Below are 15,388 nucleotides of genomic sequence, written 5' to 3' on the forward strand. Positions count from 1 at the left end.
AGTATTCACTGTTGCAGTCCTGGTTACCCTCCCTCCAGCCCCTTTTTCTTCCTTTGGCTATACCTCTACTCTCACTTACTATGCTCTAAAAGCTTTTTGGTGCATTTGCTTTTCTGTTGGAGGTATATCCTTGTATTTATAGATTTAATTGCTTCCCATTAGGGAGGCACCTGACATCTGGGGCAAGAAAAACTGATGTAATGGCGTCCGCTGCATGTTTTATACCCCTGACGACCTGATGTCATGGAAGAAGGGACAGCAACTGACACATGGCCCAAAATTTTGTTAATCAGGCCGACTGAGGGCTACTGCAAGCAGATAACCCAAATGTAATGACTACAACAGTGAATACACTCTTAACATCTACATTTATGGTAAGTGTACACAACTGTACTTTCTCACTTCTTAGAAATGAGTAGGTAATTTCTGATGCTTGCTTAATAATATGCTTCCTTTCATAATCTTGACAGAGGTAACTTGTTTGTATCTTGCCACACCTGTAAGTGGCATACCCATGTATTTGGATTCACTGTTGTACCATGTGAAGTAGGACTGGTGTGGTTCCAGGAAATAGTCAAGAAAGATGGGTCCCTGACTAATACAGACTGTGCTCTAATAATTGAACTGATGGAAATTGTTTTAAATAACTTTTTGACTTTTGAAAGGGAGTATTACAGACAATGAACTGGTATTGCTATGGGGGCCACCTGTGCCCCCACATTTGCAAATGCTGTTCTGAGATGGGAATTGGAATCCTTGTTTAAATTTCCAGGTTACGAATTGTGTGTGGAGTACTTCAGATTTCTGGATGATTTGTTAATTATCTGAAAAGGTACTGGGGAACAAATGGATGAATTTATCCATCAAGTACAAAACAGTACCTCATTTTCAAAATGTACCCTCAGCTGTAACCTGGAAATGATATAGGACAATCAAGTGCCCAGATGGAGAAAAATATCATATTTTAATATATTTCTCCACTTCATCAGTTGCCATCCCTTTCACCAAAAGAAAGGGGTGATAAAAAGCCAGTTCGTTAGAGCACTCCAACTTATTTTGGATGATAAATGTTTGGAACAGTTTAACATCCTAAAATCAATATTTTTGGACAGTGGCTACCCTTCAACACTACTAGATACATTTTTAGAGGAGGTTTGGATGGAAAGGGAGTGTATATATGCACCGATTATCAAGAAAGGGTCAACACAACTTGCCAATATTTACAAAGGGCATGAAGGTCCAGAATATAGTGGTCACACCAGTATGGTTCTGCACTACACCTTGAACACCAAGGAGATTGAATCTATCATGTGGAAAAATTGGCATGTGTTGCAGTGCAATAAGTCCGTTAAGAACTACCTTTTGGAAAATCCTTTCTTCACATATAAAAATAAAAGGAACATCAAAAGTCTCCTAGAGAGGCTGCAAGTTGCAACTAAGGGGATTTCAAACACAAGGAAGTGTGGTCATTGTTCTCAATGTCCCTATATTAACATGAGTTATCACGGTCCTTTGGACAAAATTGTTGGTAACATGCACTGTGGCACTTACAACTGCGCTACACAGAAAATTGTTTATTTGGGTAAATGTACTTCATGGACTGCATTTTAGGTAGGCAAAACCAAACATGCCTCGAATAAGCATATTTACCAACATTTATATAGTATAAAATGTTCTGGGTTTAACAAGTTTGTTTGCTTAATTTTGGAACAAATAGAGGTCAAATCGTATGGGGACTGGCAAAATAAACCCTTGCACCGGGAAATGTATTGGCAAATTAGACTCTGTGCAACAGTGAACTAAAAAACAAGTTTATATTATATTGGATTATAATCCCCTGGATTTATGTGTTTACTGTGGATATGATTCTAACTAAGTGTTGCATGTGCCCTTTAAGAAACTAGTGGTGATGTCATCCTTTTTGATTGAGTGCTTGTGGGAGTGTGTCTTAGTTCTTGTAGTTCAAAAGGGATGAGTTTTAGTGGAAAGTCACTTTGATGATGTCTTTGTACCCAGATGAAAGTGCTTAACCTTGACTTTCTATTTTGGTTAAAAGGGTCATTTCCCTCCTTACCTTCATCACACCCAACTTACTGTTACCCAAAAATTGCTATACAACCCAAAATACTGCACGTTCCTTCAAACAATAATACAAACATACACCCCAACTTGAAATCTTAGGACTTCTAACAAACAACTCTTAACTATAACCAAACCCAACAAAAGAGCTGGATAATGCCTTTGCTGAACTATGGAATGCACTCCCTCTCCCTGTCACCCAGCTAGACTCTATAAAAACATTCAAATCAGCGCTGAAAGAACTCTGTCTCAATAACCATGTCTTTTCCTGTAATCATATGATTAAACCATTTTAAATATATTTTTGGTACAATGCCCAATAAATATTTTATAATCTCTTACTATATCAAACAATTTTTCTTTTTCTTGCCTTCTTCTCTAGTTTCCCCTGTATTACTGAATAATCAACTTATACATTTCTTAATTTACTCCTGTGTCTGTATAAACAGATTTACTTAAACATTAGCACACTGGATTAAATGTTTTTGTTTATCTCTGCTTCAACTCTATGATCTTGTGTATCTCTGCTATAATTATTATATTTAATCTGTTATACAAAAATTTTTGTAATTGTTGGAGCTTTTATCCCTGGGCCTCCACTGAAAATGGATCTGTTTGGCCCAGTGGACTTTTTCCCGGTCAATAAAGAAATATCTTTAGAGTTCCTGGGATCAGCTGACTTGCTGGTTGTTCTGTTATTGGATTTTTTTCTACCAGTTCTGGAAACCTGCTTGTGTTTTGTTTTGGCTGTTTGGATTATAATGTTGGATAGGCTATGGTGGTGCAGTGATTAGTGTTCGCCTCACAGCAAGAGGTTCTTTGGTTAATTCTCAGCTGGAATGCCCTCTGTGCAGAGTCTGCATGTCCTCCCTGTGGTCAATTGAGCTTTAAACATGCAGGTAGGTATGTGAGTGTGACACCATAAAAACTCCACTGCCAATCAATAGTGGGCCAGTGATCCGCTGTGGTGACCCCTAACAGGGAAAAGTCGAAAGACAATGACATTGGATTGTAATGTTGGATAAGGTCATTTTAGCAAGGGGTTCAGACAGTACCTTTTCTGTCATGATAAAGGAAAAAGATTGTATTCAATTTGCATAATTTTAGATCTTTGGCTTAGAAAAATTGGAACAGCTCTATTTTAGTTCATTTGCAATGAATTTCCCCCATTAGAGAGGTAAGGATTAATAGTGGAATAGATGGATTACCACATGAAAATTTTCCCATGGGGAGGGGAGAAGGGTGAGGGGGAGATATTAGGTATATGTACCCCGGACCCAGCATCTTTAAATAGTATTGATATAAATGAGTATAATATAAATGATGAAAGTATCATAAATACTTTAAATGGTTTTACTATCTATAATTATAGTGATGTGAAGCTTCAGGATGAACATTTTGGCTTATTAGGAAAAGGTTTTAAATTTATTCCACAAGTAAAAGGGGAATTGACAACTACACTCCTTGATTTAAAATTATTTTTGAGAAAAGTTAATTTGAAATTAATATATGGTATGGATGATAAACAAATAAATCCATATAATATTGATAGAACTCTAGTGAGATCCTCAGTTTTTAATCCCCCATTGCATCCACAACTTAAAAATGTGGAAAGTATTATGGAAGCAGAAATAAGAAAAACCTATAAAAGCTTGGGAAATGATATGAACATCAGTAAGGAGGAATTTAAAGCATTGAATGAGTTAAAGAATAATTCGAAGATAAGAATAATGAAACCCGATAAGGGAGGGGGGGCAGTTATCATGGACACCATTACCTATGAAGGAAAAATGAATCAAATCTTGAGAGACTAGAATAAATATAGGGTGGTGTCCAGAAATGAAATTTCTTTGGCTTACAAGAGGATAGATATGGAACTAGAGGGAATGTATAGTGAATTAATTATTGATGGAAATATGGTAAACTATTTAAAGGTGGAAAAAACAAAAATACCAGTTATCTATGGCATTCCCAAAGTCAATAAAAATGTATTGGACCCACCACTGAGACCCATTGTTTCAGCGGATGGTTCAAAAACATTACCTTTGGCCAAATTTATAGATAGTAAAACAAAACATATATGGATAAATAAACTTGCTATTTTAAAAGATTCTTGGGATTTATTAAGGATGATAGATAATAGTTTATATACTGAAAATCTGTTATTTGTAACAATTGATATAATAGATTTATTTTCATCTATTCCTTGTTTAGAAGGTATGAATATGTTTGAAAAATAAATATTTATGGATAATATATTGACACATAATGATAAAATTATTTGCACAGGCTTGATGGACATGGTACTTAAAAATAATTTCCTATTATTTAATGGGGAATTTTTTCAACAAATGCAGGGTGTAGCCATGGGAGCAGCCTGTGCACCCACATATGCAAATATTTTATTGGCTAACTGGGAAGAAAAATATGTACTTAAATCGGAGTTCCATAATTATTGGAACCTATATAAGAGGTTCCTAGAGGACAGTCATATTTTGGGTAGGGGGAAAAGAAAAATTGGAAGAATTTATAAAATATATTAACCAAACTACTGATTTTCTTAAATTAACCTATAATGTTTCTGAGAAGGTTTTACAATATCTAGATATAGAAATAATTAAAAGTGACGGTAATTTTGCATCTAAAGTTTATAGAAAAGTAACTTATTGCAATTCTTATTTGCATTATAACAGCGCACACCCAGAACATAGTAAAAGAAATATAATAAAATGCCAATTTGTGAGGGGGTCACGAATGACAAGTAAATTGGAAGATTTTAAGATAGAATGTGACTTGTTAGAAGGTATGTTCCTAGATAGAGGATATAATAAAAGTTTGGTACATAGTGTTAGATTGGAAACTGAAAAAGGAAGAATGGGAAAATTTGAGCCCATTTTAGGTATTAAAGAGACTAAGGGCAACTATGTGGTAAATAATAGGAATGCTAGTTTACATGAAGAATATAAATTGTCCTTTGTATTAGAGTTTAATGGTTTGATTCAGAGCATTAAATTGGTTTTCTACAGAGAATGGGAAAGATTTATAGCTCTTACTGATTTGGAAGACTTACCTAGAGATACCCCAAGGGTAGTATATAAAAATGCTAATAATATAAAGGAATATTTGGAACAAAAGAAGAAGGAAAATAAAAATATAAGTACCAGACTGAATAATAAAAATGGTACATTTAAATGTGGGAAATGTGGGAAATGTGGTCAATGTAAATATATAGCAAATAAGGAGAATGTTTATATATATATATATATATATATATATATATATATATATATATATATATATATGAGTAGAGGTAAATTGATTAGGAGTAATGGGCTATACAATTGTGATACTAAAGGATTAGTGTATCTGGCCTCCTGTGTCAAATGTGGGTCTTTTTACATAGGTAAAATGGAGAGAACTTTAAAAAGAAGAATATATGAGCATACCTATGACATTATAAAAATGAAAGAGACTAATGCATTGTATAGACACCGGAAGACATGTGAAGACAGTATATTCCAGTTTTTTGTAATTGAACATATAAAGAATAACATCAGAGGGGGGGGGCATGGGAAAACACCATAGGATATAGAGAATTATGGTGGCAGATCACGTTGCAAGCAAATAAATCCCCAGGTCTGAATGAATATATTTCAATTTTGCCTCTACTGAAATTAAAAGCAGCTAAAATATAATCCTGAGTGCAATAAATTATATGGTCAATAGATGGTGATGTTTGATGAAAATTTATGTTATTTGAATGTGAATTTTATGAATGTATATATTTATTTAAAGATGTATATAAAAATATATTTTAGCCCCTGCAATATGAATGGAATTGATTTTAAAGTGATGAATAGATAGAATTTAAAGTTTTTTTAGAGAAATTTATGGGATTAAATGAAATGTATTTTAATATTAATGAGCTTTTAAAAGTAAGCTGATTTGTTTATTTGAATTAATTGGTATTTTTTGATTGGAAAATGGAAATGAAGGAAGTATATAATGGATGCTAATAAATGATGTAAGAGATTATCTGATGAAGTCCAGCTATAGGACGAAAACGCCTTGATTATGGAATTGCGTTAATAAATAGTGTTTTTGCACTTCGTTTTTAATTGTGGTGGAATCTATTGTGCTTGGTGACATTCTACAGAAAACTGCCGGTTATTCTTGGTTGCTGTTTTGACTTGGTTTTTGGTTCATTTGCAATAAGCACCTTCGTGCTGCACAGAAACCAAGGGTACTTATCGCAGCTAATGGTGAAACACAGTACAGTAGACTCGGGCTGCTGAGAATGCCAAAATAAAAGAAAGATGGTGTTACCTGTATGTTAGGAGTGAAAACAAGGCAAAAGTCAGTAATATACTGCTGCGGTGAGTACTTCTCAGAGTTGTAGCTTTCTTGTAGCCAGTTTGTTCAATGTTAGTGTTTGAAAGCAAACTTTTTGTTTGTACTTCTTACAGCTTCAAGTTGAGGCTATAACTGCCAAGAATCCTCAGTCCAAGTACCATGGTATCCTGCAGGCTACGTGGCGCATCTTCACAGAGGAAGGGGTGCAAGCATTTTGGAAAGGCCATATTCCTGCCCAGCTATTGTCTGTTGGTTATGGTGCAGTGCAGGTTAGTGATTTTACTTTGCTTAAGAATATGGTAAAACTGTTGCATTGGAAAAATTGTTGTAAAGCTTCTCATTCTAAAACAATCTGAAGTGCCTTCTTTGTCTTCTGACTCGCTCATACATGAATTAGGCCTGATAAAGTCAATCCAGCCCTTCAGTATTATCCACTATTTCCACATTTACACCAATTCAGGGCCTGTTGGCTGTTGTGGCACATGATGCTTCTGATGTACATTGGAACATATAAATGTCCGTGTGGTCATTAATTTCTTTCTTGAAAATATGGATTGATATGCTGAGTTTGATTGAAAGGGGGAGTTTATGCCATAGGCACAAGGAATCTTTGATGGTTGGGAAGGTGGCCTAATGGTTAAGGTGTTTGCCTTACAAACACAAGGTGCAGGGTTAGAGTCTCCCAAGGGATAATTGGCTAGACTTAAAATGGCTCGCAAGGGCAGTTAGCCTAGTACTGATCTATGAACCTATGAAAGTTGTCATGATACAATTGATATTCATTTTTACTGAAGCCAAGTGTCCTCCTGTTCCTGTCACCTGTGGTTCAAAGCAAAGGGTTTCAAATAGTGTGGGGTCCTTTAATGTCTCTTTTAAGAAGGCAGTAAAATACAGAGGGGAGAGAGAGAGAGAGAGAGAGAGAGAGAGAGAGAGAGAGAGAGAGAGAGAGAGAGAGAGAGAGAGAGAGAGAGAGAGAGAGAGAGAGAGAGAGAGAGAGAGGAGAGAGAGAGAGGAGAGAGAGAGAGAGAGAGAGAGAGAGAGAGAGAGAGAGACAGAGACAGAGACAGAGACAGACACAGAGACAGACACAGACACAGAGACAGACACAGAGAGAGATATTGGATGTAAGGCAAGCCTTGAAGCCCTTCAGTCCTCTTCATGGGGAATATTCTTTACTGTCTCTAACTGCACTAGCTGGTCTGAAAGTTGGTTACAGAACAGGGTGCAGTATTCTGTAATAGGTCCAATAAGGGCTGTAGTACACTGAGACAGTTACCTCATTTTCACAGCTCTTGCCCCAGGGGAGAATCAGTTGGGCAAGTAAATATGCTTTGCTGATGTGGTTGTATGGGTAGCAAATTAAAGTTCATTGTCTACAAGGACTACTATTTTAAAATATTTTGTCTGCATTTATGTGTTGATAGCATTATATAAAGATTATATATTTTTGTTTCTCCCAAATGCCAGAATGCTGAGTTTTTACATTGAAGGCAATGTCATTGGTACTGTAACATTTGTGTAATGTCTAGTTCCATTTAAAAGGAGTTAATGTCAGTGAGATTATGGCACAGTGCTCCCAGGTTGCAGTCCCATTACATATTTAGTGAGACAGAGAATTGGAGCTAATTTTGATGTCTGAGGAAAAGTTGCCAAAAAGGATTGACTCCAGAAGAGTGCTCTGAGGGACACCACTAACAGGTTGTGGACTCAAGTTATTACAGCTTCATTTACCCTTTGATCCCTGAGTTCATGAATGATTCCATCATGAAGTATAGTGTGAAATGCTTTAACAGGCTCAAGGTAAAACTGCATGGACTGATGAATCTTCATTAGGGAAGTGGTCGCACACTTGAGAGAAAATTTTGAGGTTAGTACTACAATGATTACCTTTGACAAGCCATACTGGGCTAGGGGCTGGATCATGGAGAAGGAAGCCTCTTGTGTTTTGTCTGAAAAAGTTTCATGATTATTCTTTACATCACCTTGCACATTATGCTTCTGAGGTTGATCTATCTGTAATTGCTGGGGTTTATGGAATGGTCTCCATGTGGATTGGGACTTCAGTAGCTTTCTTCCATATATATTGGGAACATAGCAAGTTTTTAATACTTTATCAAGAATGCATGTAAAGGCATATACTAAACTGTTCTGATTACTCAAGTTAGGCTCCCTGTTATCCTGTGCCATCCAAAAGACGCATTTCTGACTTTACTGAGCACAGAGATTAGCATTTCAGATGCAGTTTCAGGGGGTTTATGCTGTGGAGTAGTGTACAATGGAACTCCCCTTTGTGTTCAGAAATTTTCTCCAAAGTTGTATGGCTCACATGTTGGTTCTGATATGGTGACATCATTTCATTCTAGCTAGCTATATTCTTGTTTTTTTTCTTATATATATATATATATATATATATTTTTTTTTTTTGTTTGTTTTTTTTTTTGCATGTGGTTTTAGAAGGCCTTGTCACCCATACTGAAGGCAAGTTCTAACTGCCGTGAAGTTTAACTTCTGATTGCTGTAATGAGTTCTTTTTGGATGGAGGTGACTTTCCATCATTGGGTTATGTATAGTTTTAGGGCTATGTATGGTATTTTCTTTTGGTTTAATAACTTGCTCATTTTGTAATTCCATTACTTAGGTTTAGGTTTACTTATTGGGGAAGAATTTTTCGCTACAGTGTCTCATACAGCTGAAATTATTGGTGCAGTTGTTTAAAGTGTTGTAGATGGCTGTAAATGATAAACTATGAACAGCCCAGGAATAAGAACACTCAAACGGCTTCAAGCAGATATATTTTGTTAAGCGCTTTCGTTCCCAACTAGAGAACTTCTTCAGAACAAAGATAAAACTCAACACCCATATTATATAGGTAATAAAACCAATCCCATTAAGATGGCAATTAATTCTTGATACTGCAAATAGTCCTGGTATAAATGAGTTTTGTTCTATTATTCCTTTTGTTGAGGTTAAAATACTATGATGCATATCGAATTTTCATATATACTGTATGTCATTTTATACGCGTTTTATTTGTATGTATGTATGTGTGTGTGTGTGTATATATATATATATATATATATATATATATATATATATATATATATATATATATATATATATACATATATATATATATATATATATATATATATACACATTTTTTAAGCCAAAACATGTTTTACATTATGTTGTTTAGTTGCTATTTTGCTAGTGGATGCTATAAAATTTCTAATGGTATTAATTGTTTTATTGATCATGTGATTGGTTTTATTATCTAGGTAATATGGGTGTTGAGTTTTATCTTTGTTCTGAAGAAGTTGTCTAGTTGGGAACGAAAGCGCTTAACAATAAAATATATCAGCTTGAAGCCATTTGAGTGGACTTTTTCCTGGGCTGTTTCGTAGTTTGTTGTTTGTGTCTTATTTTAGGCCATAAATAATCCAATATTTGAATGGCCCTACTATGTGCAGTCCCATTTGCATGACTTAAGAAGATCAGGGCACGATAATTGCAATTTAAAAAACCCTAAAGATAGCAGCACTTTTTGATTTTGGTTTGGTCTTGGTGAGGAATGCCATGGCACTGTGTTTCGAGTAAAGAAGTAGTCTGTTGCTTAAATTATCACAGCTGGCAGGATCTTTCTTATGGAGGTATCCAGTATGTTCTTGACCCTTGTCAACATTTCTACAATTGGTTTAAAATGAACAATTAGAGAATTGCATTTTTACCTTTTGGAAATCAGTCTGATTTTTCTCAACTTCTTCTATAACAAATGTATATTTTATCCTGTGTTGCAGCTGTCGCTAGGACACTTCGCACTAACAGTATGAGAGGGGAGCAGTATGCATGCAGTTACCTCTTCCTTGACCGTTTAAACAAAAGCCACTGTAATATAGGCAAATCCACCTAATGGCTAAAATCGGCACTAGCTAGTCCAAGAGGTATAACAGTTTTGGAGTTATTAATAAAGGGTGCAGAATGTATCCCCCACCACATGCACACACACAAGAATGTATGTTGATCTCTGCTCATATAGCCTATTTGTTCTTTTTTAATTACTTTGTTTAAATGGTCAGTGACTGTGTACTTTGAAAGTCTGCAGCTTTTAATTGGGAGCCAAAGAATGGTGAAACTTTACATTGAGTGGGGAATATACACTTACTGCAAAACTGCAGGATATTTGAATATATCCCATCTCCTGAGATGGAGCCATCTTGGAGTTGGTGTGTATGTAGCAGGAACCTGGGGAGGTACATGTAGTAGTCTCACAATGCTGACAGGAAGCCTCAGTAGTACACAGTTATCTGCTGTATTTAACCTTGTTTGGTGATCCCTTTCATCATCCGTCCTTGTGTGTGTGTGTGTGTGTGTGTGTGTGTGTGTGTGTGTGTGTGTGTGTGTGTATGTATGTTGATTTTCCGTGAAAGCGCTAACGTTTTTTCTCTCTTTTATTTTAACAAACCAGTATTTTTATGAAGTGGATATATTTGAGTTTATTTCAAAGTGTATTAAGAGTGGACTACTGCCTTCCTGTTGGGATTATTTTCGTTATATATATATATATATATATATATATATATATATATATATAAATAACACACAGTGGATATAAAAAGTATACACACCTCTATTAAAATGCCAAGTTTTTGTGATATAAAAAATGAGACCACAATAAATAATTTCAAAACTTTTCCCACCTTTAATGTGACATATAACCTGTATAATTCAATTGAAAAACAAGCAAATCTGTTAGGAAAAAAAATGTAAAAACATATGCAATAGGCTGGTTGCATAAGTGTGCACACCCTTAAACTAATACTTTGTTGAAGCACCTTTTCATTTAATTACAGCATTCAGTCTTCTTGGCGTAGGAATCTATCAGCATGGCACATCTTAGCTTGGTAATATTTGCCCACTCTTCCTTGCAAAAGTGCTTCAAATCTGTCAGATTGTGAGGGCATCTCTTCTGCACAGCCCTCTTCAGGTCACCCCACAGATTTTCTATTGGATTTAGGTCTGGGCTGTAGCTGGGCCATTCTGCAACTTTAATTTTTCTTCTGGTGAAGCCATTCTTTTGTTGATTTGGATGTATGCTTGGGGTCATTGTCGTGTTGAACGGTGAAATTCCTCTTTATCTTCAGCTTTCTAGCAGATGCCTGAAGGTTTTGGGCCAAAATTGACTGGTATTTGGAACTGTTCATAATTCCCTACACCTTGACTAAAGCCCCAGTTCCAGCTGAAGAAAAACAACCCCAAAGCATGATACTGCCACTACCAGGCTTCACTTTGGGGATGGTGTTCATTTGGTGATGTGAAGTGTTGTTTTTGCACCAAACGTATCTTTTGGAATTTTGTCCAAAAAAGTTCAACCGTGGTCTCATCACACTATAACACATTTTCCCACATGCTTTTGAGAGACTTAATGTATTGTTTTGCCGGGCCTGGATGTTTTTCCGTGTAAGAAAAGGCTTCCATCTTGTAACCCTGTCCTATAGGCCAGACATATGGAGAATAGAGGAGATTGCTGTCACACGTGGTACACAACCAGTACTTACCAGAAATTCCTGCAGCTCCTTCAACATGCTTAGCCAATGCGTTGTCGCCCTTATTTTTTCTTATTGCATAAACGTGTTGGTATACACGTTCACGGACCTTGCGGTCCTTCTTTCCAATATAAAAGGCTGGGCAACAATCGCAGAAGGCAAGTTTACATTGGAAAGACGGACCGCAAGGTCCGTGAACGTGTATACCAACACGTTTATGCAATAAGAAAAAAGAAAAAATAAGGGCGACAACGCATTGGCTAAGCATGTTGAGAAAAACCCCGGGCACTCATTTAGTTTTATGGGTATTGACCATATACAAGGTGGTATTAGAGGTGGTCCCTTATCCCTTCTATTAGAGACCCGTGAGCTTGAATGGCAACTTATTTTAGATGCCTTCAAAGCTCCGGGCTTGAATGAAAACTGCAACATTGCTGCAGTTTTAAAATTGCGAAGCTACTTGAGGTAGTTAACATGGTTATCAGGCTCACTGTCATAAATGGTTACTTCTTAAAATGTTGACAGCTCCGTTTTAAGATGAACATGTTTTAATTTGGGTTCATATAGGGTTTGTCTAATTAATTTTACTTTTTTATTGAAGCTGACGTATTTCTTAATACACTGCTTGTTTTAGTATATATTTTGTTGATTGCATACATTTTTTAGGGTAAATAAATATGCATTGCTGAGAGCAGATACTATTTTTTAAGTATATACTGTTTTTGTGATGTGTATTAAGTCGTGTATTAAGTCACTTCCTGTTCTTGTAATTTAAATTTGCGTCTAGTGGTTGTGTTGTGTATTGTCTGATGAAGCTGCATTTCTGATTGTAGCGAAAACGCTTTTTTCTAAAAAAATAAAACTGCGTTCATTCAATTGGGGCTTGTTGGCTTGTTTGGCTCTGGATACTCGTTTTGTGGATTTCTATTTGTTTTTTACTTTCATCAAGAAAGGAAAATCAATGGAGGCCTATTCTCGACCTGTCCACACTGAACACTTGTCTCATTGTGCCAAAATTCAAAATGCTGACCTTACAGCAACTTCTTCCCATGTTGGGCAAGGAGTCTTGGCTGGTGACTCTAGATCTCAAGGAGGCATACCTGCACGTCCCTATTCGACCAAGTTGCAGAAGACACCTCAGATTTCTTGCAGGATCAGAGCATTATCAATTCTCAGCATTGCCCTTTGGCTTATCTACTGCGCCCAGAGTATTCACGAAATGCCTGGCATCAGTAATTGCACATTGCAGACTACAGGGAATTCAAATTTACCCATACCTGGACGACTGCCTTCTACAAGCGGACAACAAGAAAAATTTGATAAAGGACTTGGCCTATGCCATACACCTGCTACAGACCTTGGGATACACAGTCAACATCCAAAAGTCAAGACTAGTACCATCCCAAAGGATAACCTTTTTGGGTGCAGATCTGGACACAACCACCCAAATGTCTTTTCTCACAGAAGAAAAACAAAAACAACTTCAAGATTACTTCATGATTCTGACAAGACAAACTCAGCTTACTGCAAGGAAAATCCTGCAGGCCCTGGGTTACATGGCATCCTGCATAATTCTAATACCGCATGCCAGGCTGCATATGAGGAAATTACAATGGTACCTCAGGAGTGTATGGTCTCAACACAATCACAGTTTAGAAACCATAATACCAATCATTCCATGCCTTCAAAAGGAATTCCTGTGGTGGGCTCAGGCCTGCCAGTCCAACAGAGGGTTGCCTTTCAACAAACCAAAACCAAGGCAGACCATCACTACGGACGCCTCAGACCGAGGATGGGGAGCACACATGGAGGGCAAATGTATCCAAGGCCCATGGCCTCAAGGACAGCTAAGCATGCACATAAACCAAAAGGAAATGCTGGCAGTGAGGCATGCAATCGAGGCATTCAAACCCTTCCTCCAACAAGGACACCTGCTAAGAAGGACAGACAACACCACGGTCATGTGGTACATACACCAGCAGGGAGGAACACATTCTTGCCCTCTATGCCGAATGGCTATGAATCTGTGGGAACTATGCCTGAATCTCAATATCCAGCTACAGTCCCAATTTGTGCCAGAGAAAGAAAATGCACTGGCGGACAGCTTAAGCAGAACTACCATGGATGCACACAAATGGATGCTGCACCCAGACATCTTCCAACTCATAGCAAAGACATGGGGAATGCCGGAGATAGATTTGTTCGCCTCCCCACTCAACCATCAACTGAAGACATTCTGCTCAAGGACATTCCACCCACAAGCTTGGAGGGTGGACTCTCTCTCTTTCAGCTGGAAAGCCCTAACAGTATATGCCTTCCCACCTCTCCCATTGATGTACAAGGTTCTACTGAAGATCAGGGAGGAACAGCCAAAAGTGATACTAATAGCTCCGGACTGGCCAAGACAACACTGGTATCCATTATTGAGAAGCATGTCTCAGGCAAAATCATGGCCTCTCCCCCTATGGCCTCTTCTTCTGACGCAGAACAATTTCAAGACCCTGCATCCCAACTTGAAAACATTGCAGCTAACTGCCTGGAAAATTCCTTAAATCCCAATCAAACTGTTTTATCTCAGAGGGTGAAGGACATTATCCTGGAGGCTCGCAGGCCTTCCACAAGGAAGACATACTCTGCTAAATGTAAGAGATTTCTCACTTGGAGCACATCAAAAGGCTCAGATGTCACAGTGGCAAACATAACACATATCCTAGAATACTTAGCAGAATTGTTCCACAATGGCCTGTCCTATTCTTCCATTAAGATTCATGCTTCAGCAATTTCAGCAGAATACAATGTGGATCCACCTATCTTCTCACACCCTCTCCTCAGACAATTTCTGAGAGGGATCAAAAATATTAAACCTCCAAGAAGACCCCCTCTACCTGCCTGGGATCTCAACTTTGTGCTGGAGAAACTGACACTACCCCCTTTTGAACCAGCAGCATCAGCGGATCTACAGTTTCTATCTTGGAAAACTGCATTCCTTCTGGCAATCACTTCAGCAAGAAGAGTATCTGAGTTACAAGCATTAATGGCAGTGCAGCCTTTTCTTATTTTCCACCAGGACAGGGTGTCCCTAAGAACCAATCCTACTTTTATGCCAAAGGTGGTATCTAGGGTATCCTTGAACCAAGCTATTCACCTGCCTACATTCTTCCCTAATCCACAGAATAGAGGGGAAAAACTTTTGCACACCCTGGATATACACAGACAACTACGCTACTACTTGGACAGAACAAAATCTAGCAGAAAAACTGGCCAACTTTTTGTAGCATATGCAACTGGGGTGCAAGGAAGAGCAATTTCCAAACAGACAATTTCAAAATGGATAGGAAATTGCATTCGATTTTGCTACTCCTTTCATGGAAAGACAGTTCCTGAAAATATCAGGCCTCACTCCACAAGGGCCA

The 15,388-nt window shown here is 37.4% G+C and overlaps 1 protein-coding gene across 1 annotated transcript in view; it reads left to right on the top strand.

Moving 5' to 3' along the window:
- Positions 1-15,388, top strand: part of SLC25A19 (solute carrier family 25 member 19) — a 358,752-nt gene that overhangs the window by 101,914 nt on the left and 241,450 nt on the right. The window contains exon 3 of the mRNA XM_044084946.1: positions 6,546-6,701. Within this exon, the coding sequence (XP_043940881.1) occupies positions 6,546-6,701 (156 nt within the window). The remainder of the gene's footprint in view (positions 1-6,545; positions 6,702-15,388) is intronic.

Source organism: Protopterus annectens, chromosome 10.part0 (assembly GCF_019279795.1).
Source record: "Protopterus annectens isolate FY-2018-M chromosome 10.part0, PAN1.0, whole genome shotgun sequence".
In the NCBI taxonomy this organism is placed as follows: domain Eukaryota; kingdom Metazoa; phylum Chordata; order Ceratodontiformes; family Protopteridae; genus Protopterus; species Protopterus annectens.